Source organism: Anas acuta, chromosome 19, assembly GCF_963932015.1.
Source record: "Anas acuta chromosome 19, bAnaAcu1.1, whole genome shotgun sequence".
Lineage (NCBI taxonomy): Eukaryota > Metazoa > Chordata > Aves > Anseriformes > Anatidae > Anas > Anas acuta.
Genome location: NC_088997.1, coordinates 11,568,132 through 11,591,757, shown reverse-complemented (window position 1 = coordinate 11,591,757; position 23,626 = coordinate 11,568,132). Strand labels below are relative to the sequence as shown.

The 23,626-nt window shown below is 43.1% G+C and overlaps 1 protein-coding gene across 1 annotated transcript in view; it reads left to right on the top strand.

Annotated features, from left to right (window-relative positions):
- Nucleotides 1–23,626, top strand: part of BAZ1B (bromodomain adjacent to zinc finger domain 1B) — a 55,124-nt gene that overhangs the window by 15,643 nt on the left and 15,855 nt on the right. The window contains exons 7-12 of the mRNA XM_068656302.1: nucleotides 1,681–3,376; nucleotides 13,366–13,504; nucleotides 13,994–14,124; nucleotides 15,807–15,918; nucleotides 22,280–22,378; nucleotides 22,780–22,957. Of these exons, the coding sequence (XP_068512403.1) occupies nucleotides 1,681–3,376; nucleotides 13,366–13,504; nucleotides 13,994–14,124; nucleotides 15,807–15,918; nucleotides 22,280–22,378; nucleotides 22,780–22,957 (2,355 nt within the window). The remainder of the gene's footprint in view (nucleotides 1–1,680; nucleotides 3,377–13,365; nucleotides 13,505–13,993; nucleotides 14,125–15,806; nucleotides 15,919–22,279; nucleotides 22,379–22,779; nucleotides 22,958–23,626) is intronic.

Sequence of the window (23,626 nt, the reverse complement as noted above, 5' to 3'; positions counted from 1 at the left end):
CCTTTGGTGTAGAAAACACTAATTATTGTTCTAGTAAATTCACTTGTTCATGGACTCAGTCATCAAGCTTTATTCTAAAACAGAACCAGAAACATTTGCTATATTTTTCTTCCTTATCAGGAGGACACTGCCCTTTTCCAGCAAGCTGTGGGCTCTTTTAAAATGCTGTAAATGTGCTTAAAGAGAAAAATAAATTACTCGTATTGCAGCAAGGGTAAATAAAGCTCACAGATTTCAGGTCACTGTCTTGCTAGAAATTAAAACGCTTGCTGATGGCCTACAGTCTTTTACTGAGCACACTGATAGAGGCATATTTTTGGTATAAGGAAAAATACACAACTGTAACATCTGTGTGACTTACAGAATTCCTTAGCTTTGTGTTTAAGGATGGCACTTTCTGTAGTTTTTCCCCTTGGCATAGAGATTGAATTTACATTGAATTTTAAACACCAAGAAGTGATTGGAGAATTTATTAATCCAAAGTCAGTGTTCTAGCAAAATAACTTCGTATAAGTGACAGTTTAGATTTACAACATATACTGTATATTAATATTTGTTTGTAATTATGATAATTCCAATTAATATTGGTTGCTTTCAGATTAAGTAATTCTCTTCAGCAGAGAATTAAACACAATTTTTGTAGAATGAAGTAATGCAGATGCTGGATTCAGCTTGGGTGCTGTCTTCAGTAAAATAAATAAATAAATAAATCTCTAAACAGCTAATGAGGACTTAAATTGGCATAAGACATTCAAGAGAACATTCAGAGGCCAGCAAATCTAATTTTCTTTGGCAGGATTAACTTGATCACATCTGTTCTTATGTAAATACTTCTTAGGTGCTTGCATCTTTAGCTGTGCTTACCACTGCAGAATTCTTTTTCTTGCTGAGTAATTCTAACTTTTCAGCTTCTGTTTTCTGATAATTTTATCCATATCTTAAAGGTAATATTCTTATAAGTGTCTTACATCTTTTTCACTTCTTCAAATGAGTTGGTATTCTGATTCCTGAAACTGAATTGAGATGCTGAAATCAGTCTGTTTGGCTTTATGTTAAACTGTTCTATGTTAAAAGTATGCTGTCAGGTAGGTCATTTCAAAAGCTTAAAAACAATCAGATATTCAATTGCATTAAATCAGAATTCTTTCTTTCTTCTTGCTTTCATTACAGACCTCATATTTAAAAAGCAATGAAAATACAGATCTTGAAACTTTCAGGCAGTTCAGAGACAAGTCTCTGAATTTCTGTTGCCTATCACATCTGTGCTCCGTCAGTTTCCATCTGGATGGAGACATGGGTGGGGTCCAGGACTGAATCCTACAGGACCTGCTAAGAAATCTCTTTGAGCAGAGGAATAGTTCTTTGAAATTGTCAGCATTTCCCAAAAAAACCTCTCCCCACAACCTTTTAAGTAAAAACACAGTGGTTTAATGCAATGCAGTAAGAAATATTGAAAATACTTTTTTTAGTATTACATTTTATGAAGTCAAATTGTAACTTTCTGGAATGAGCTAATAACCTCATAAGCAACCTAGTGAATGAAGCCTATTGAAAGCTACTGCAGAAGTCTTCGTTACCATTAAAATATTGAGTGCTACTTGTTCATGGAAGGGAAAAATGTAACAAATCTAGATGGCCTTTACATACCTTGAAATATTAATATAAAATCTTTAATTTTAGTATATGACACTCAACACCTCAACCAAGAGGAAGAGCTCTGGATCACCTGACAGAAAACCTTCAAAGAAATCCAAAACTGATGGTACATCTCTGGGTCAGCCACTGAGCCCTACTCTGTGGTGTCATGTGCACCTGGAGAAATCTATTATTGGCTCTCCACTGAAGGTGAAAAATTCTAAGAACTCAAAATGTCCCAAAGAGGAGTTGGAAGAGGTGATGAAAATCATGTCACCTGGTAAACTTGGTTCTAACTTTCACATTCCAAAGAGGAGCCGACTGGGAAAGGGCAGCAACAAATCCTTGGACAAAAAGCAGAGAGGCAAAAGGGTTTTAAATGGGCAGAAAACATCAGGGAAATCAAAGTCTCCTAGGAAAGGTTTGAAGACCCCTAAGATGAAAATGAAGCAAATGACGCTCCTAGACATGGCTAAAGGTACTACTAAGATGTCCAGGGCTCCCAGGAATTCTGGAGGCACCCCTAGGTCTTCAGGGAAACCCCAGAAGCATCTGCCTCCTGCAGCACTCCATCTCATTGCCTATTACAAAGAAAACAAAGACCGGGAAGACAAAAAAAGTGCACTTTCCTGTATCATCTCCAAAACAGCCAGGTTACTCTCAAATGAGGATCGTGCCCGTCTCCCTGAGGATTTACGAGGACTAGTACAGAAACGCTATGAGCTTCTAGAACACAGGAAGAAATGGGCCACCATGACAGAAGAGCAGCGCAAGGAGTATCTGAAGAAGAAAAGAGAAAAGCTGAAAGAGAAACTGAAGGAGAGAGCAAAAGAGCGGAAAGAGAAGGAGATGAAGGAAAAACTGGAAAAGCAGAAAAGATTTGAGGACCAAGATCTCAAAGGGAAGAACTTGCCCACTTTTAAGCTGGTTGATACTCCAGAAGGACTTCCTAATACACTCTTTGGGGATGTTGCTATGGTGGTGGAATTCTTGAGCTGTTACTCAGGTTTATTGATGCCAGATGCTCAATATCCCATTACAGCAGTTTCCCTGATGGAAGCGCTTTGCGCAGAAAAGGGAGGCTTCCTTTATTTGAACCGGGTACTGGTCATTCTTCTACAGACCCTACTGCAGGATGAAATTGCTGAAGATTATGCTGAGCTGGGAATGAAGCTTTCTGAAATACCGCTTACGTTGCATTCTGCATCTGAGCTGGTTCGCCTTTGCTTACGCAAGTCAGATGTACAAGAGGAAAGTGAGGTCTCAGATAATGTAGATGAAAGCAAGGATTCGGCAACTTTTGAGGATAATGAAGTACAGGACGAATTTTTGGAGAAGCTGGAGACTTCTGAGTTCTTTGAGTTGACTCCTGAAGAGAAATTACAGATACTTGGAGCTCTCTGCCACCGGATTCTAATGACTTATTCAGTGCAGGACCATGTGGAGGCCAAGCAGCAGACGTCAGCTGAGCTGTGGAAGGAGCGCTTAGCTATCTTGAAGGAAGAAAATGACAAGAAGAGAGCAGAAAAACAGAAACGGAAAGAAATGGTGGCCAAAAGCAAGGAGAATGGGAAAGATGAGAATGCACTGGGAAGAAATGAAAAGAAAAAAAATGAAATGGTAAAAATAGAGCATCGGGTAGAAATAGAAGCTGATGATATGATAAGTGCTGTGAAAAGCCGACGCCTTCTTGCCATCCAAGCCAAGAAAGAGAGAGAGCAACAAGAAAGACAAATGAGAGGTAAGAAAAATAGAGGAGAGAGTAGAGCATTTGTGTGTTGTGGAGTAGGGGAGAATAAATTAGTGGCAAAATCATCAGTCTGTTTCCAAAAGCATTAGCTGCTTTTAAGAGATTAGCTTACAGAAGTATAGTTCAGCTACTGTAGGACTTTATTACTGACATGTTGGGAGAAGTTATAGGTGTTTGTATGGTGGCTCAAAATCTGGAATGTTAAAAAGTAATAGTTGTTTTTAGTATTCTGTCTTTGTGTATCTTCTGAATAGTACCTTTCTAATTCTGTCAGGCTAGGGAAGGATGGAGTACAGAAACTGCTTTGGGGGCAGAAAACAAAAAAAAGGTATATGTCCATGTTCAAGCAGCTTCTGACTCGGGTTATGTTATATATGACATATATGCTATGTTATATATACTAGGAGATGTTTCCTGCCTAAAAGCTAGTTCCCACAGTTCTGCTGGCCCTGCTGCTCTGCACATTAAGTTGATGCTAGCAGGCTTCTCCTGGGACATGGGTAACAAATTTCAGTTTACATTTTTTTCACTTTAAAGAATTAGTTATGGAGTTGTATAAATACAAACCATTAACTGAAAACCGCTGTAGATCATCAGTTGCAATACCAAACTTTGAATATCTCTGTGTATGTAGTGGTGTACTGAATGTGTATGCTAAGGTGTACTGATTATGGAACACTAATGGAATTGCACCTCAGGATATGGCTTTTTTGGTTTGTAAATGTGGGTACAGGGCAGATGGAAGTAAACAGCATAGGCAGTCTATATTATTAGACAGACCCTCAGACAGCTGAGGGACAAAGATTTTGCATGGAGCTTGACTTACATGACTTAGCTAGAATCTGTGAGTATTTGTCCTAGGCAGACAAGAATAGATGAATAACAGAATAACCTGAGGCTCCTAAGGAAGTATCCTACTAGATACAACCGTGCCTTGCATTGAAAGTAATTAGACTTTTCAGATCTTCTAAGTGATGTAAGTCTTAGAAGTATAATAATTTCAACAGAATCAATCGGTCTCAGTAATAATGATAAAATGAGGTAACTGTTCACATGACTTCTTTAAAGGGAAGTCAGCAGATAATTCAGTAGATGCTTGCTCGCTTGTGCTACATCTTGTACAGCTTCTACCACATATTAGTTTCTGTCTAGGAGCCTCTTGTTAATATTAAGTGTGAGGAATTTCACTGCTCTGGCTTGAACTCTTTTGCCCAGATCATGGACATTCTGAATATTCTCTTTTCTATGAGCAAACTTTTTTTTTTTTCTGGCAGACAAGGAAGGAAGGATTCAGCCTTTCATTAAGGTTTGAATTCCTATTGCTTAATTTCCACACAACAAACCCTAACATTTTATCTGTTAAGCAGTTGCTAATCAGGCATTAAGGTACCATCAAAGTACCAAAGATCTTGGTTTATGTTGATGCAGCCCTAGTTTGGGCTGCAAAGCTAGCAGCTCTGAGCTAACCCGTAAGGACTTCAGACTTAGGGGCTGGTGCAATTACAGTTTGTGGAAAAACAAATCCTGATAACCACAGTGAGAGCTGTCTCTTGTGGCTTTTTGTGGCCTGTGTGAGTGTATCAGCTTTTGCACCATTTCAGCTGCATTTACTTTTTAGTAATGATAATATCTCTGGGGAAAGTAAAAGAGCAGTTGAGACAACACCTACAGTGCAGTGGTTTAGCTGGTGGGTGGGTGTGTATGTATTGCAGTCAGAGGTGTCTTTGTCACCACTCACATCCATAAAACTGAGTGCTAACTACTTTCAAGTTAAGCCTATGAAGATTGTGGCCAGTATTACCAAGATATTCTCAGCTTTAAAAAAGCACTAGTGTAAAAAAGCATAAATATATTTTTGTTCTTCCTTTGCTTAAAATAAGTCAATACATAACTTCTTGTATTGATAATGTGATTAATATCTGTACTTTCTTGATAGTAGAAGTCAAGTCACTTCCATTTCCATGTTACCCCAGCACTAATTGTTTTTTACTTTATCACTACATGATAAAGCAATATCTCCTGTACAGTATGTTGAAGGAGAATGGAGAGCTGGAATTTTACACAGCTAACAAAGCCTGCTAGAGATGAAAGGACAGAAACTAGCTTGCGATCACAAATTAAAATTTGTGGAGCCCTTTAATTTGATTTTCATAGAACATTAGGGATTGGAAGGGACCTTGAAAGATCACCTGGTCCGATCCCCCTGCCGGAGCAGGAACACCTATATTATGTCACACAAGAACATGTCCAGGTGGGTTTCTAAAGTCTTCAGAGAAGGAGACTCCACAACCCCCCTGGGCAGACTGTTCCAGTGCTCTGTCCCCTTCACCATGAAAAAGTTTCGTCTCATATTTAAGCAGAACCTCCTGTGTTCCAGCTTGCATCCATTGCCCCTTGTCCTACGACTGGATGTCACCTAGAAGAGCCTGGCTCCATCGTCCTGACACTCCCCCTTTATGTATTTATAAACATTAATAAGGTCACCCCTCAGTCTCCTCCAAGGTAAAGAGACCCAGCTCCCTCAGCCTTTCCTCCTAAGGGAGATGTTCCACTCCCTTAATCATCCTTGTGTCTCTGTGCTGCTCTCAAGGAGTTCCCTGCCCTTCTTCAACTGAGGGGCCCAGAACTGGACACAATTTTCCAGATGTAGTCTCATCAGGGCAGAGTAGAGGGGGAGGAGAACTTCTCTCAACCTACTAATCACAGCCCTTCTGATACACCCCAGGATGCTATTGGCCTTCTTGGCCACAAGGGCATAGTGCAGGCTTATGGTCATCTGGCAGTCCACCAGGACCCCCAGGTGCCATTCCCCCTTCACTGCTTTCCAGCAGGGCAGTCCCCAACTTATACTGGTTTCTGGGGTTGTTCTTGCCCAGATGTGGGGCTCTACACTTCCCCTCATTAGACTTCATTAAATTTCTCCCTGCCCAACTCTCCAACCTGTCTGTCCTGCTGGATGGCAGCACAGCCTTCCAGCATGTCAGCCACTCCTTCCAGTTTAGTGTCATTAGCAAACTTGCTGACAGCGCACTCCAGCCCCTCATCCAAGTCATTGATGAATATATTGAGTAGCACTGGTCCCAGTACTGACCCTTGAGGGATACAGACTAGACTCCATCCCATTGACCACAACTCTGGCTTCTTTCTTTCAAGCAGTTCGCAGTCCCCCTTACTACCTGATCATCCAGATAGCATATAGTCAGTTTAGCTGTGAGGTTGCTGTGGGAGACAGTATCACATGCTTTACTGAAATCAAGATAGACCATGTCCACTGCTTTACCACCATCTATCCACGTGGTTACTCTTCATAAAAGATTATCAGGTTGGTCAAGTATGACTTGCCCTTGATAAAGCTATGTTGACTGCCCCCAATGACCCTTTTATCCTTAATATGCCTAGAGACAACGCCAAGGATGAGTTCACAGAATCGCAGAATTTCTAGGTTGGAAGAGACCTCAAGATCATCGAGTCCAACTTCTGACCTAACACTAACAGTCCCCACTAAACCATATCCCTAAGCTCTACATCTAAACGTCTTTTGAAGACTTCCAGGGATGGTGACTCCACCACCTCCCTGGGCAGCCCGTTCCAGTGCCTAACAACCCTTTCAGTAAAGAAGTTCTTCCTAACATCTAACCTAAAACTCCCCTGGCGTAACTTTAGCCCATTCCCCCTCGTCCTGTCACCAGGCACGTGGGAGAACAGGCCAACCCCCACCTCGCTACAGCCTCCTTTAATGTACTTATACAGAGCAATAAGGTCACCCCTGAGCCTCCTCTTCTCCAGGCTGAACAAGCCCAGCTCCTTCAGCCGCTCCTCGTAGGACTTGCTCTCCAGGCCCCTCACCAGCTTTGTCGCCCTTCTTTGGACCCGCTCAAGCACCTCGATGTCCTTCTTGTAGCGAGGGGCCCAAAACTGAACACAGTACTCAAGGTGCGGCCTCACCAGAGCCGAGTACAGGGGGACGATCACCTCCCTAGCCCTGCTGGTCACACTGTTTCTGATACAAGCCAGGATGCCGTTGGCCTTCTTGGCCACCTGAGCACACTGCTGGCTCATATTCAGCCGACTGTCCACCATCACTCCCAGGTCCTTCTCTGCCTGGCAGCTCTCCAACCATTCCTCTCCCAGCCTGTAGTTCTGCTTGGGGTTATTGCGTCCCAGGTGCAGGACCCGGCACTTGGCCTTGTTGAACTTCATACAGTTGACCTCAGCCCATCGGTGCAGCCTATCCAGATCCTCCTGCAGAGCCTTCCTACCCTCGAGCAGATCGACACACGCACCTAGCTTGGTGTCATCTGCAAACTTACTGAGGGTGCACTCAATGCCGTCATCCAGATCATTGATGAAGATGTTAAAGAGGACCGGCCCCAGCACCAAGCCCTGGGGGACGCCACTAGTGACTGGCCTCCAACTGGACTTGGCTCCATTTACCACAACTCTTTGGGCCCGGCTATCCAGCCAGTTTCTAACCCAACGAAGCGTGTGCCAGTCCAAGCCAAGAGCAGCCAGTTTCTTGAGGAGAATGCTGTGGGAGACGGTGTCAAAAGCCTTGCTGAAGTCAAGGTAGACCACATCCACAGCCTTTCCCTCATCCACCCAGCGTGTCACTTTGTCGTAGAAGGAGATCAGGTTCGTCAAGCAGGATCTGCCTTCCATAAACCCATGCTGGCTGGGCCTGATCACCTGCTTGCCCTTCAAGTGCAGCATGATGACTCCCAAGAGGATCTGCTCCATGAGCTTCCCTGGTACTGAGGTCAAACTGACCGGCCTGTAGTTCCCCGGGTCTGCCCTCCGGCCCTTCTTGTAGATGGGCGTCACATTTGCTAGTCGCCAGTCAGCTGGGACCTCCCCCGATAGCCAGGACTGCTGATAAATGATGGATAGGGGCTTGGCCAGCTCCTCTGCCAGTTCTCTCAGTACCCTTGGGTGGATCCCATCCGGCCCCATCGATTTGTGGACATCCAAGTGCCGTAGCAGGTCACCAACCAGTTCTTCGTGGATGGTGAGGGCCACATCCTGCTCCCCGTCCCCTTCCACCAGTTCTGGGTACTGGGTATCCAGAGAGCAACCGGTTTTGCCGCTAAAGACTGAGGCAAAGAAGGCATTGAGCACCTCTGCCTTTTCCTCATCTCTTGTAACTAAGTTTCCCCCTGCATCCAGTAAAGGATGGAGATTCTCCCTAGTCCTCCTTTTTGTGTTGATGTATTTATAAAAGCGTTTTTTGTTATCTTTAACAGCAGTAGCCAGATTGAGCTCCAGATGAGCTTTGGCCTTCCTAATCTTGTCCCTGCACAGCCTCGCTACATCCTTATAGTCCTCCTTGGTGGCCTGCCCAATTTTCCAAAGATTATAAACCCTCTTTTTTCTCCTAAGCTCAAGCCACAATTCTCTGTTGAGCCAGGCTGGTCTTCTTCCCCGCTGGCTCATCTTTGGGCGCATGGGAATAGACCGCTCCTGCGCCATTAGGATTTGCCTCTTAAAGAGCGCCCAGCCTTTCTGGACCCCTCTGCCCTTCAGAACCGCCTCCCATGGGACTCCACCAACTAGTGTCCTGAGCAGCCCAAAGTCAGCCCTCTGAAAGTCCAATACAGTGGTTTTACTGGTTCCCTTCCTGGCCCCGCCAAGAATAGTGAACTCCACCATTTCGTGGTCACTCTGCCCAAGACTGTTCCCGACAATCACATCCTCCACCAGTCCTTCTCTGTTTGTGAAGAGAAGGTCTAGCAGGGCACCACCCCTGGTAGGTTCACTAATCAGCTGCGTCAGGAAGCTATCTTCCACGCTCTCCAGAAACCTCCTAGACTGCTTTCTCTGGGCTGTGTTGTGCTTCCAGGATATGTCAGGGAAGTTGAAGTCCCCCACGAGTACAAGCGCAGATGATTTTGCAGCTTCTGTCAGCTGCCTGTAGAACTCCTCATCCGTCTCCTCATCCTGGTTCGGCGGTCTATAGCAGACCCCAACCAGGACACTAGCCTTGTTGTCCCTGCCGATCCTAACCCAAAGGGACTCGATCTTGTCATTCCTAGCCTCGAGTTCTACAACATCGAAAGACTCTCTAATATAGAGAGCCACACCGCCACCCCTTCTGTGCTGCCTGTCCCTTCTGAAGAGCCTATAGCCAGGCATCGCAGCACTCCAGTCATGAGACTGGTCCCACCACGTTTCCGTGATGGCAACCAAGTCGTAGCCTGCCCGCTGCAAGATGGCTTCCAGCTCCTCCTGTTTGTTACCCATGCTGCGTGCATTGGTGTAGATGCACTTCAGCTGGGCCTTTACCTTATCCTCCGGCCTTGCCGTTGCTCCCCCTGGCACAGCCCCAACAGTCCTTGCTTCAGCCCCATCCCCCTTCTTACCTAGTTTAAAGCCCTATCAATGAGCCCCGCCAGCTCCTGGCCCAGGATCCTTTTTCCCCTAAAGGATAGGGACCCGTCTACGGCCATCAGACCAGGTGCTGAGTAAACTGCCCCATGGTCGAAAAACCCAAGATTTCTGCGTAGGCACCAGCCCTGGAGCCACGTGTTTAACAGGTGGGCTTTCCTTGTCCTCTCCGTACCCCTCCCTGTCAACGTAGGGATGGACGAAAATACTACCTGCACTCCTGCTCCGTCCACTAACCGTCCCAGCCCCCTAAAGTCTCTTTTGATAGCCTTCAGGCTTCTGTCATCAATGTCATCACTACCTGCCTGGACTATCACAAGAGGATAATAGTCTGAGGGGCGTACCAGGCTGGGGAGCTTCCTGGCAACGTCCCTGACCCTGGCCCCAGGGAGGCAGCAGACTTCCCTATGGGTAGGGTCAGGCCGACAAATAGGGCCCTCTGTCCCCCTAAGGATAGAGTCTCCCAATAGAGTTGTTCCATCATCTTTCCAGGGATGGAGGTGAGGCTGACCAGTCTGTAGTTACCTGGATCCTTCTTCTTGTCCTTTTTGAAGACCAGAGTGACATTTGCTTTCCTCCAGTTCTCAGGCACCTCTCCTATTTCCCACAACTTACCAAAGATGATGGAGGAGTGGCCTAGCAATGACTTCAGCCAGCTCCCTCAGCACCTGTTGGTGCATCCCATCAGGACCCATGGATTTATGGATGTCTGGCTTGCTTAATTTGTCCTTAACCCAGTCCTCATCAACCAAGGCAAACTCCTCCTCGGAAGAAGCAGTCCTTGAATGCTAACCAACTATCTTGGGTCCTGGTACCTTCAAGTACCTTGTCTCATGGGATTTCCCATACCAACTGCTCGAAAAGGCCCTGCTGAAGTCCAGGGTTGTGATTCTGCTTGGCATTCTATTCCTGCCACTTGAGATCCTGAACTGCACCATCTTGTGGTTGCTGCAACCAAGGCTGCCCTCAACCTTCACTGCTTCAACCAGCCCCTCCTTGTTAGTGAGGACAAGATCCAGCAGTGCTCATCTCCTAGTTGGCACATCTGCCGTTTGCATCAGGAAATTATCATTGATACAGTGAAAGAACCTCCTGGATGGTGGATGGCCGGCTGAGTAGGCCTTCCAGCAAATGTCAGGGTAGCTGAAATCCCCCATGACAACCAGGGCCTGTGATTGTGAGGCTGCTATCAGCTGCCTGTAGAAGGCCTCATCACCTTCCTCATCTGGTAGCCTGTAATAGACACCCACAACAGACAACAGTATCGCCCGTGCCAGCTTGTCCTTTAATTCTCACCCACAGACTCTCAACTCATTCCTCATCCGCCCCTGCCCAGTACTCAATACAATGTAGTTGCTCTCTTATGTAAAGAGCAACTCCACCACCTCACCTTGCTGGCCTTTCTTTCTAAGCAGGACTCTTTCACCAACCATCCCAAGGCCTTGAACTCTTTCTTCATTCCCCTCAGACTACAGGACGCAGCTTCCTCCCAACCTGTCTTGAAGATCAGTAGTGGGTAGTAGTCTGTGGAGCACACCAGGTTGGGGAATGTCCTGGTAATATCCATGATCTGGGCTCCAGGTAGACTGCAGACTTCCCTATGATAAGGGTCAACTCTGCATATTGGTCCCTCTGTTCCTCTCAAAAGTGAATCTCCTACTACGATTACCCTTCTTTCTTTCTTTTTGGAGCTAGTCTTGGTCTTGAGGCATGGTGTCAACTGCCTCTTTCTACATGTCCTCATAGGTGGGCCTTCTACCATGTCCTTGCCTACCTCTCCTTCAAGATCAAGGGCCTCAAACCTATTACAGAGGGGCACCTGGGGAAGCGAGGTAGGTAGGGAGGGGGTTGCCTGTGGCACTGAACTGGGACTCGCTTCCAGCCCTTCTGTCTTTTTGGTCTTCTCCCTCTGCCTGACAGGGTGGGGGCTCCACTGGCCTCTGGGGGGCATTCCCCCAGTGCTCTTCTCTCTGGCACAACAGGGAGTTACTCCACCAGGCAATCTCCTTCATACTCTCCATGATGCTCATCAGTCTCTCTACCTCTTCCTTGAGGTCAGCCACTATGGTGAGCAGACCTTCCCCCTGAGAACAGGCAATCTCCCTGATGCCCTCCCACAGCAGCGGCAGGCACTCGCTGCAGCCAGAGGCCTGAACTTCCAAGTCTCTGGCAGGCCCTCCATCCGGGTTGTCACAAACTTTTTCGGAGTGATCTCTATGCCTAGTGGACACTGGTAGGTGCACGATCTCACAGACTGCCAAGAGTTAGTTTTATTATATAGTTGTTTTTATTATATAAAAACTGATCAACTGAGTTGGTGTAACAAATGCAAGGGTGTGTTTTTCAGCGTGTTTCCTCTAATCACTCAGGATTGATTACATTGGCAGGACTTCAGAGACGGTCCAGGTATTTACTCATCAACTGTTATCAAATCTATCTTGATACAGAAAATGGCTGCAAGAGAGAGTAAGTAACAGTCCTGGGAAAAGGGCTGCTTCCTAGCAAGGTTTCCTAGCAAGAAGTCAGCTTTTTCCTTGAGCTAACAACCAGCATGCAACCTCTCTGTTCTGGTTTTTATCTGCCCCTTTCCAGCTCACCCTTTCCATATGGTCTTGTTACACCTGCTTCGTTGTGGAAGTATACCTGTTGTTTGAGAGAATTTTGAACTATCAAAAGAAACATAAATCTCCTTGACCTTAATGTTTTGCCTCTTGGCAGTAGCTGTGTTTCTTCTTGTTCATTACCTAGAGATATGAAATAATGTGTTTTGTCTGTAAGACTCTCCCAAGGAGCCTGTGATGCCAGGATTTAGGCCATTTCAGGGTTGTTGAGTTTTTCATTTTTTGTTGACAAAAAAAAAAAAAGCTTATTGAGAGTTACTGAGATTGTAGTACTTCTGCCATGAGGGGAGAAACCTGAGGTTTCTGTTTTAATGCTCTTCCACGTCATAGCATATCTGGAAAAGAATGAGATGGTTAGGAGACATGACTAAGTCACTGTTGTGAGATGTTGGTGCCTGGAAGAGGCTTCTGTTGTGCCAGATCTGTTTGTTCAGTAGGTCAGCTTGTTGGGTGACCATTCTTCATAGCTACAGTCATGGAGATGCAGATGTCTGTTAGCCATGCTGACTTGATTCATGTTGTTGCTGTGCTGCTCCCAATGTTTGAGCTTGCTAGAGCAGAATTCGTTATTGTACATTCTGCTGTAATTAAAGAAAGGTCTTTGTTATGTGGAGTTGCACAGCAGCAAATGCCACTTCAGTAATCTATTATGAGGAAAAGTAATGAATACTTCCTCCGATCTATTCTTATCCAAACTTTCCTCTTTCCAAAAGCTGGTTCATCCTTATGCCTCAACTTCTTGATAACTTTTGATTTGTTGTTTTTTTTTTGTTGTTTGTTTGTTTGTTTTGTGTTTTTTTTTTTTTCTAGAAAGGATAGTGGAAGATTGTATGAAAGGTGGCTGGCTGCATTAAAAGAATATTAAGCAAAGTCACCAATAAATTATTTTTTCCCACCTGACCTAGTAAAATAAAAGAAAGTATTGATGTCTAAATACAGTAAAAGAATGCTAATACTTCTACATGCTAATTCCAACAGTGAGGATGGAGAAAGAAGCAGAGGAAGAAAGAATCCGGAAGCATAAAGCTGCAGCTGAGAAAACATTCCAGGATGGAATTGCTAAGGCGAAGCTTGTGATGCGCAGGACCCCAATTGGCACTGACCGTAATCATAACAGGTAGGAAAAGAAATGATTCTGTGCTGCTGGCTGTTCCCTTTGACAGTAGCTTTAGCAGATAGTAGCTCCAAATAATTGATAGGTATGGAGTATCATATTGAGAGTATTCTCTGCATTGGACTGTGAAGGAGAGCAGAAATTAGTTTTTGTGTATATAAAGTGTACCAGTTTTCACTTGTTTACGTATGAAAGGAAAAAGCTGACTGTGGAGGTTACAGTCCACTGGCCAGCAGAACTTCAAGTGCTCAAGAATCTAGTTACAATCTTCCCTTCTTCCTGTTTGTTACACTGAAAGGCTGCTAGAATGGATTTTAATAAAAGCTCTTCTAGTTTCTCAAAGATTTCTGTGCTCTTAAAGATTTTCTCAGTTTCTTTTGAGTCGAGGACACACATGCTCTCCTCCTTGTGCATATAAAGATGGATGTGTGTAAATGCAGCCAAAAAAGGGGACAGGTACCTGTTAACATGTATGTGTGCCATGCCCTGCAGGTATTGGCTGTTTTCGGATGAGGTTCCTGGCTTGTTCATTGAGAAAGGCTGGGTGCATGACAGTATAGACTACAGATTCATCCTTCCCCATCAGAAAAAAGAAGAAGTAAAGAAGGACTACGGCCAAGGAGGTATGGTCATCTGGCTTCTCTTTGGGTGTTTCGTTTGTTGCTGTCTAATCGTTAGGATGGGTTTGTCAACTTGAGAGAGAACTGGCTAGTCTCAGTGTCTTTGTGGGCTTCCTCTGATCTAAACTTACTGTGAACTCAGAAAACCTGCGCATGGGAGAGTTCATTCATTATGATTTCCTGCTACTGCTGCAGATCTTGAGACTGTCTGCACTGTACCATGTAAGGACCATGGGATATGATCACCTATCTTTTAAAAGCAGTTGATGTCAACTGTGTAGTAACCATACTGTTTTACTCTGTACCTGTTGGGCTACAGTGTACCAAACTTCTCGGACAAGTAGTTGATAGCCTGTTGCAGGGAGTGAGGATAGCCATCTAATGCTAATGCTAATAGAACCATGCTAATGCGCCACCAGTGGCACAACTTCCAGATTACTTTTCTCCTCACAGAGGACAAACATGCTGTTTATCTGGAGGAGCAATGAGCCAAACTTCTCACCATAGGCCTGTTCAGCACTTTCACACATACTCTACTGCAATAACGTCAAGCAGAGCAGGTGTCTGGATGTGTATACCTCACTGACTGAGGACATTTTGGCAAAGAGTCCCTCTCACATGCCCTCTCAGCCTGCTGTTCACCTTGTTCCGAATGTGCTGATGAGGGGCAATGATAAACTGAAGTTCCAGTGCTTTCTCTCCTATTCTCTCCTAGTCACCAGTTTTGCCTTGGTGACTTCAAGCCTGGGTAGCTGAGCATTGCAGGCAAAATTTGGACATGCTCAAAAATTCTTCTGTGTGGGGGGGTGAAGCATAACGTTATGTGTTTGTGGTGCAGAAGAGCATACTGTAGTCTAAGAATAGTTGCAGTTTCAGTCCTGATAATTTGTTGCATTTGAAACATAGGCTGTCATTGAGTTCATCTACAGCAATACTATGTGCAACAGGTTATACTGAATTAAATCAGAGAGCCCTTCTTTGGTGGTATCCTGTCTTACACATTGGTCAGAGTAGACATCTGTAATAAAACAAGGCAAACATACAGTGATAGTTCATCCAGTGTAACTTTCCAGCCTCCTGCATCTTGATGAGTTGTGTTAGAAGTTGTATCATTCAGTGATGCTCAATGGGTTTATTTTCTTATGTGAATTTGTTCAAATATTGATCTGCCAATGTTCCTGTATACCACCTTGCTTCCAGCTGTATTAGTTTATCAAGTATTTACTATGTATTTACTGAGCTATTATGCAAAGATTTTTCACACTTTCCATTTGAAACTTAATGAGCAAAGTGTTAAATTCATATCAGACTGTTGGGGTAAGATGCTCAGAAATATAAATGCATCCTATTTGTATCACCTTCAAATTTAAAAGTATGTTGTCAGTGTATAGCTAAAGAGTGAAACCAGTACATATTTGAAATAGTAGGAATGTTTTTTTATAATTCTGCATGCATGCTTAATGATTCAATAATATTTTCTTTATTTATCTGTATTTCTACAAATGCTTATATTGTGAGCTTTAGCAAACTAGTGCTGGAGTAGTTTTCTCTGGAAAATGTACTGCTAGACTAGGTGCTGAGCATAAATACTTAACTAAAGTTAGGTTAGTTTTTGAAAAATAAAATCCGTGTCTGAGGAGAAGCATGAATGAGAATACATTTGAGCTTGTGCTCTTCTTTTATAGACAAGCGGAAGAGCACAGCCACAGACGGCAGAGGGAGTGCACTTCATCGGTCTGTACATGCTGTGGACCTTCCTGCAGAGACCACAGCGCCCAAGCAGGGACAGAACTTATGGTAATACGTGCTGTATATCCGTAAAGTAATTAAAATATAAAGGTCAAGGAAACTAAAAAGATGTCATTTAATAGCTCCTATATACCTAATGTTTTTTCAGTACTTAACAGTTGAATGAGTTTATCGGACTGTCAGGCCTCTGTTGCTAGTAGCAAATGGCTAATAGAGCACCTGATCCAAGAGGCAGTAGAACCATTCTAATCAATGTTATTTAGAGCCAGTATAGATTAACCTAGTAAAACACCACTGATGTACTGATTTTATATATTTCATAATCAGAAGAATTGTTAATTGAAAAGATTTGCTGTGGTATTCTGAAAAAGCTGGGGGAGCAGTGACCTGTCTAACTGTCCAGGTTTTCTTTCATGGCTTGTCTCAGCAGACCTGAATTGTAGTACATGGGGTCCTCGAGCATGTGAAATTAGTTTTCATTGATATGTTTGGAGCCAGACATCCTGCATGTTGTTGCACTGCGATGTGGAGTCACTGCAATGTGGAGTCATTCCTCAGTTCTGTTTTAGTGTTAGCTTTCTTGCTTTCCACCAGCATAGCATGTTGGTGGAATCCATTTGTTCTCCAATAGCACCATATCATGGAATTAATTTTTTGTTTTTGTTGCTACTGATGATTGTTTTAGCTTAGCGAAACTATTATTACATGTGAACAGTCTGTTTTCCCTTTAATAATTCCCAGTGCCAAGCAATAGCTACCAACATGTCTTCCAAGTGAATCAAATCTAAACAGTTTGCCTTTGATTGTGACTTAATCCAGTGATTGGCTCTAGTAAGGTCTTTAAAGAAAATCTGTCAACCATTTGCCTTGTGTAGTAAGGAGTGATTAGCAGTGTTCCCATGAGAGAAGAGAAATTGGCTACATCTTTACCTACTTAAACTACCTGTGAAAGACTGTGAAGGTGTTTTTAGGTAAGCCTGAGAAGTAATTCTCACAAAGTACTTGTTCCTTCAGCTCCTCTGTTACCAGTGGCTTTTCTCTGGAGTTTTCCATTGTTGACTCACAAAGTGGGATTACTTCATCTTTGCTAAATACCACTAGTTTTGAGTTTAGCTCCAAAGCGTAGTTCCACTGAAGTCAGCAATACTTTACTATACTTTACATGTTCATGCTCTCCCATCAGGAACTATCAAAGAGATTGAAATTAGTGGACATCTTGGTCAATGCTGATGGTTTAGATGAATCACTGATTCCTGATATGGCTGTATCCTTTCTCTTCCATTGACAAGGAGGTGTAGGAGATAGCAGTTTCCTCTGCATGCCTTTACTCTGTCTAACATTGCCATAGGGAATCTCCACCCCTTTCTCAGTCTAGTCCTTGGCACATCTCATCGTATTGCCAAAGTTCAAGAAATTGAGCATTCCTAGGGTGTAGGTGCTAAACAGAAGATCATAAATTGTATGATCCACAAGAAAGTTCTTTCAGCTTCTTCTAACTACCTCTTCTAATACTAATTCATTTAGCAGAGTTGGCAAGGTGCCTACCAGTAGAAGGACGAATTATAAATGGATAACCATAGTTTTAACTATTAGTGCATGTTGCTATGAATTGAAGACAACATACAGCCAAATCAGATGAGTGAAGTAACACAGAATCCCTATAATTTGTAACCAGTCTGTGTTTGAAAAAGCATAGCACTTGAAGTTACACTGCTGAATTGCTTAATCAGGTTGGCAACTCTCACTCACATGCTGAGGAAGACTGATTTAGGTACAAGTGTCTTATGGAGTAACTAGTCATACAAACCAGGAGAAACAGCTTTTTTGAACCAGCTCCTGTATAGTCTCAGGACTAAATTATATTGTGTTGTTGAAGAGAGGCTTTGTAAGAATTGACCACGGGATGCTTAGATCTAGCATTCTTGTATTATAAAGAGAACAAAAATTAAAAAGCTTAATGATTATTATAAAGCTTAAACTGTCAGCTAAAAGCCTAGAATGCTTTCAAAAACATCATCTTAAAGTTTCCATACTAGGTGCTGACTCTTACCATTGGGGTGAAAAAAGGTTGAGAAAACTTTCGGGGTGGAACAGTAGCAACAATAAGAAAACATTCTCACTATGGTTCATATAAGGATTATAGAAATACTCTTTGTATGTTCAACAGGGAGATAGAGAGTAGTGCTAGAGGAGAATTGAGAAGTCTCCTTAAGAAAGTATTATCTTTTGATGCAGAAACAACAGATCAGAAAACCAAACTAGCAAATGACAGTGGTTTGTGATTGGTTGGTTGGTTTTGGTTTTCTTTCGAAATAAGGGGGAAATTACTTCCGATCAGCTGACGTACCTTCCCCCAAAAAAGGTGACAGCCTGAGATCACTTGTTTCAGAGGATAGCCAGCAACTAGAACTTCCCTCTGAGGAAATCCATATTCCTACTATAGTAGTATTTTTGCTCTCTGATGATTGCCATCATCTTGCCTGTCTCAAGGACTCCCGTGAGCATAGGTGATTAGGTAATTGTCTCCTCCTTGGCTGCATTTTGCACATTGTCCTTGCACAGCATGAGAAGACCTCAAACCATACTGAAGTCCTTGGATACCTACATGCCCTGTTGTTTGGATGCAAGGGCTGGTTCATCTTGAATTCATAATGTTAGCATGTGGTACATAGGAAGTTTCATTTCTTTGTGTTCTTCTTTAATTCCTGTCACCTGTCTCTTTCGTGGTAGAATATCTAAAATGGGATTAAGTTTAGCCTCATGTAGAATAAATACCTTTAGTTTTACCCTGCTATACTTAGATTGAGTCTTTGGAATGAAAACCAAATTAACTCCATGAATGGTTGTAAATCAGTCCTGCCCCTTTTCTCATTGAGGCTGGGAGCTTGTAGGATATTGATAAAGGGTGCAATAGAATCCATAATTCCACCAAGAGCTGTAGAAACAGTGTCTCGTGGAAGTGGTTTCTGCTTTCAGTACTTTGCCCCCAGAAGAATACTCACTGTTCCATCCTAGAAGTGAGTCATTGTTCTCATTCAGAATCATAAATGTGTGGTTATTTGTCTAGCTTCTGTCTTATCCAGATGGAAGAACCAGGACCATATCGTACACCACTTTCACTGATGTAGATGCTTATTAAAAAAAGAAAAATCTTATAAAGCCTCTGGACATATTGGTCCTTGAAATGTACACGTCTGCCTTTCCTGCAAGAAACTCAATTTAATTTAAACCTGTGCGGTATGTTACTGTGCAGGAGACTTCTCACTCATCCTGGTCAGAAAGGAGTTGAATTTTAAAAATAGTGGCATCTCTGCAGAGTAACTCCCGTTGTTCTTCATCTATTAGGAATACACCATGATATGGCGGCTCCCCTCAGCAGACAATTTGAGTTAACCATGAGTGGGTGCTGACAGACTCCATTCTCACGACTATATTCTACAGTTGGAGTTTCCCTGTTTCTACCAACCCTCCAGAGCAGGTACTGATCCTGGGCTCCTCGAGATGTTGTCCTCTTGATTTCTTCATTCCCTAGTCTGCAGTCCAGATTTTATACCTCTCTTTCTGTCCCTTGCAGCCTGTAGCCTGAGAACATGCAGGAATATTCAACCTGAATGAATACTGATAGCTCCTTTTGACTTGTGTCTTGTGTCCCTTCTGTTATGATTGCTGACCAGTCTGGTGGCTTGCTCTGCCAGATACATAAGAAAAGAATCATGGCTGTTACTTAGGGATGCAGGAAGCTATTACCCCAGACAGGTTTCCCCCTTTCAGGTCAGTTTGAAGGCCTTCATCTGGTCTTGACTCTCCCACAGATGTCTTTCCCTTTATTCTGGATTGTGTTACTATGCATAAGCTCTGTGTAAAGCCACATTAATGGCACCAATTACTTCCCCTTCCCTCTTATCAAGACTCGCAGTCTCACAGCCTTGTTGCCTCCCCCAGTTAAAATGCTAGCCCTATTTTATCGTGTCCATGCTCCCAAAGTCATGCTGGTTGAACCCTAGCTGGAGGTGCAGGTGGTGTCTTCAGGGGGTAGGGAAGTATGGCGTTGGTTTGAGAATCAGGAGCTGGGGCTGTACAAAGCAGCAAGGTACCACCAGACAAACACAGGTACCTCTTTAATGTGTTTATAGTATGTGCATTTGAGTTCAACCTGATGTAGAAGAGTACCTGCTCCTAGAAGTCCAGTTCTTACTCACAGGGAGGACTGGGAAAGCTCAAGTGCATGTTGCAGATGATCTCCTTTTCCTGTCCCGTTTCCTTTTCATCAGAAACAAAGTTGTGCTATGATTTAGCACTTCCTACCTTTCTTAGAAGGATGTTACCTGCTTTCTCACTCTGGCCAGCAGCCTGTGTTGTCTTTCCCCAAACCATGTAACTGGAGAATCTAAGTGCCATATGTTAACTGTTTCCAGTGCCCTTCCATCTTCATTAGAGAAGAAAACTGTGCAGGGAATTCTCCTAGATTTGTACCCTTGAGGGAAAGCTGAGAAATCTTGGGCAGTAGTGTCTTTTCAGGTATTTTCTAACTGGATCCCATGGTGTATCACTTGCAGCAATCAATACTTTTTCATCATGACCTAGGCAACCTCAACATGCTGAGAAATAGTAATCTGCTCGGTATCTGCAGGACAACTGTTTTGAAGCTTGGTTTATGCCATTCCCATACTGTGACAGGTTCTTCACACTGAAATATGGTTTAGGATTAATCTTGACATTTTCCCCAAGGTTTTGGAAGCGATTTGATATCAAATATTCTAGAGAAATTTCTCTATGAAGTCCAGTAGAGTTAGAAATGTTAGTTTTTGCAGTGGTCTCTGGGTAGACCTTGGAATGCTAATGTGTTACCATGGGTGGTATCTGTTAGCAAAAGACAGGAGTTACATTGTTTGACTTAGGGCTGTTAAGGGTTTGTGTGAATGTCTGTTGGATCCCATGACCAGCCCAAAAGCTCACGCTTTTGAAGTGCATGCACTAGGCTCCGGTGGGTGAAATACCTTTGATATTTGGACCTGCTCTGTCCTGGTTCTTGTAGAGAGGGTGTGCAAAAGGTAGGGGTGGCCAAAAGATTTGATCTCTGTGCACAGTGAGGATGCCTTGCAGGGTTGGAGTGTACTGAAGCAGATGACTGGCAAGGAACCATTTTTCTTCCATTTTTAAACAATCAATCCTGTATTTTATTAGAGTGATTAATTTACCAAAGAAATGCAGGTTGTCAGGCCATTACCCTAATGTGAGCATGCTAGAACTCCAAAATACTTCTGTTTCAGATAAAATATTTAGTAAGTATTTCTGCCAGAAAAAGAAACTATTGCAGATACTATTATTCTACAAGAGCCAGGACAGCATCCTTCTCTAGTTGTTGCTTGGTTCGTCTGAGCTTGTGCCCAAGAAGAAAAACTAGAACTGGAGTCTTCTCTGTGTTTGGTAAGGATCACATAGTGATCCTTTGCAGTTGATTCCATTTAAGGTTGACTGCTATTCCATTAGATCCCTGTTTTAAGGAGTGATCATCTATTAGATGCATATTTTCCATATTTTCTGTAAATGCACTTTGGAACTCAGATTGTATACTAATTCTCCCACCTCTGTCCAGCACACATGCATGTCTGAGGTGAGAAGGCTCCATGACATCACAGAAAAGTGTTGAAGGGAAAAAAAAGAAAAAAGGCACAGGGTTTCAGGTTGTCTCAAAGCTATTTTAAATCTACAAACCAGCATTAAAACTAGTGTTTTGGTTGTACTCTGGAATTGCTGAAAATGCCTTGTGTAGAGAACTGCATAAGTGTAACATTGCCCTCCTGAGGGACTTTCTGAGCAAAAAAGTTTAAAGCTAATGAATATAGTTTTCACGTGCTATATTAAAGCTTTCAAGTTAATGCAGGTTTCTTAGGAAGGAGGTCTACACTTGCAGAGGGCATAGCCTTCACTGTCTCAAATCTGTAACAACAGCAGTCATGGTATAAACTGACATTCTAGAGAATAAGTTGAAAGCTCTGCAGAAAGAATGATTAAATTGTCATACTATGCAGTACATAGCATGTTAATCTTTCCTAGTGCATCAAAAATGTAATTTGGGTGACTTAAACTGACTGCAGTTTAGTGAATCTAATCCCTGGGGTAGATGACTAAATTCAGATGCCAATGTTTGAATAAACTTAATGCAGGAAAAAAACTCTACAAATCAGTTTTGTGTTTTTGTTACTGTTTTTGTTGCTCTGGAATTAGCTACATTTGGGAACCTTGAAATGAGGTCTCCAGCATTACTGGAAGTTTTTCACCTTACTCCATGGGGTTTGATATAAGTTAATTGTCATTCCTGTCTACTGATATTTGAGAACTGTTTAAAAGAAGGAATTGTTGCCACAGAGATAGAACATGCACCAAAATCAGGTAATGTATCTTTCAGGTTTCTATGTGACAATCAGAAGGATTTGGATGAGCTGCTAGATTGCCTACACCCACAAGGAGTGAGAGAGAGTCAGCTGAAGGAACGTTTGGAGAAAAGGTTATTTATTGTTTCTTTTCTGTGTCTCTTCTCAATGTCAAAACACATCGCTATTGTACCAAGTTCTCAATTCCTGGGGCAGCATTCAGCACTTTGCTTTGATTGTGTGTCTGCTGAAGAGGGGAGGATACTGAGAAATTGTTCCTTCTTAGATGATACTGTAAATATTACTTGATAAGCAAAGCTTAAATTTGTAAAGAGGTTGGTCTCTCTTTAAGTTGCTCCCTGCAACTGGAAGCAAAGGCAGTGCTGTTTTACCCACAGAAGCAGAACTGCCCCATGCTTTAAAGCATCTTTCAAAGAACGTTCTGCACTGGTGGAGCATGTAGATCACTGAATGCCCCTACACCCTTGCAAGACACTGGTCTGCATGTATTCAAAGGTTTTTCTTCATTTTCCAGGTATCAGGACATCACACATTCTATCCATTTGGCTCGGAAACAGAACCTGGGCCTCAAATCCTGTGACGGCAACCAGGAACTATTGAACTACCTCCGAAGTGATCTAATTGAGGTCGCAACTCGTCTGCAGAAAGGAGGGCTGGGATATGTTGATGTGACACCAGAATTTGAAGCAAGAGTGAGTGAACAAAGTAGTACTAGGAAAGACTGACTTCATACTATCTTTGGAAGGTTTTGACTCTTTGGTTCTCCTTTAAAAAGAGGATCAGGAAAATCAAATTTCTTGTGTATTCTCTCTTTCTTAACTGATGTTTCAAGTTTACATAGCTACTGGCTTGAGGTCCTTTTGGTGTAGGTGAATTATAACTTTGAAGGTAGGTGTCCTGCTCAGCTGTGAAGTTGTCCTGTTTCCCTCATCTGGTGGAGGACTTCTTTATGGAGCTTTAGCAGAGCTCTTTGTAGCTGCTTTTTAGCTTCTGTGTCAGAGCCAGAATGTTTTGTTGAGACAGTTGTTTTCTATTTTGTCAATTTTCATAAATTCAGACCACTTTAGGTTTGGGATAATGTTTGTGCTCCACTTCCAGAAGTTAAAGGACATTCTGTTGGTGGGTATGTCAGCACAAGGAAGTTACTATGTTTGGCCTTAATCACATAGGCATTTCTGGTGTGTTGTGTGCCTTTAGGACTTGATAAACCTGTCATGGGTATATGTAGAATACACAGTCTTACAACTACTGTATGCTCCTGTACCAAAGGATGACGGTGTCTATCTTGGAATGGTTAATAATCTGTTAAATTACATTCTGAGTCACTGCAGAAACTTCTTTTTCTGTATGGGACCTTCAAC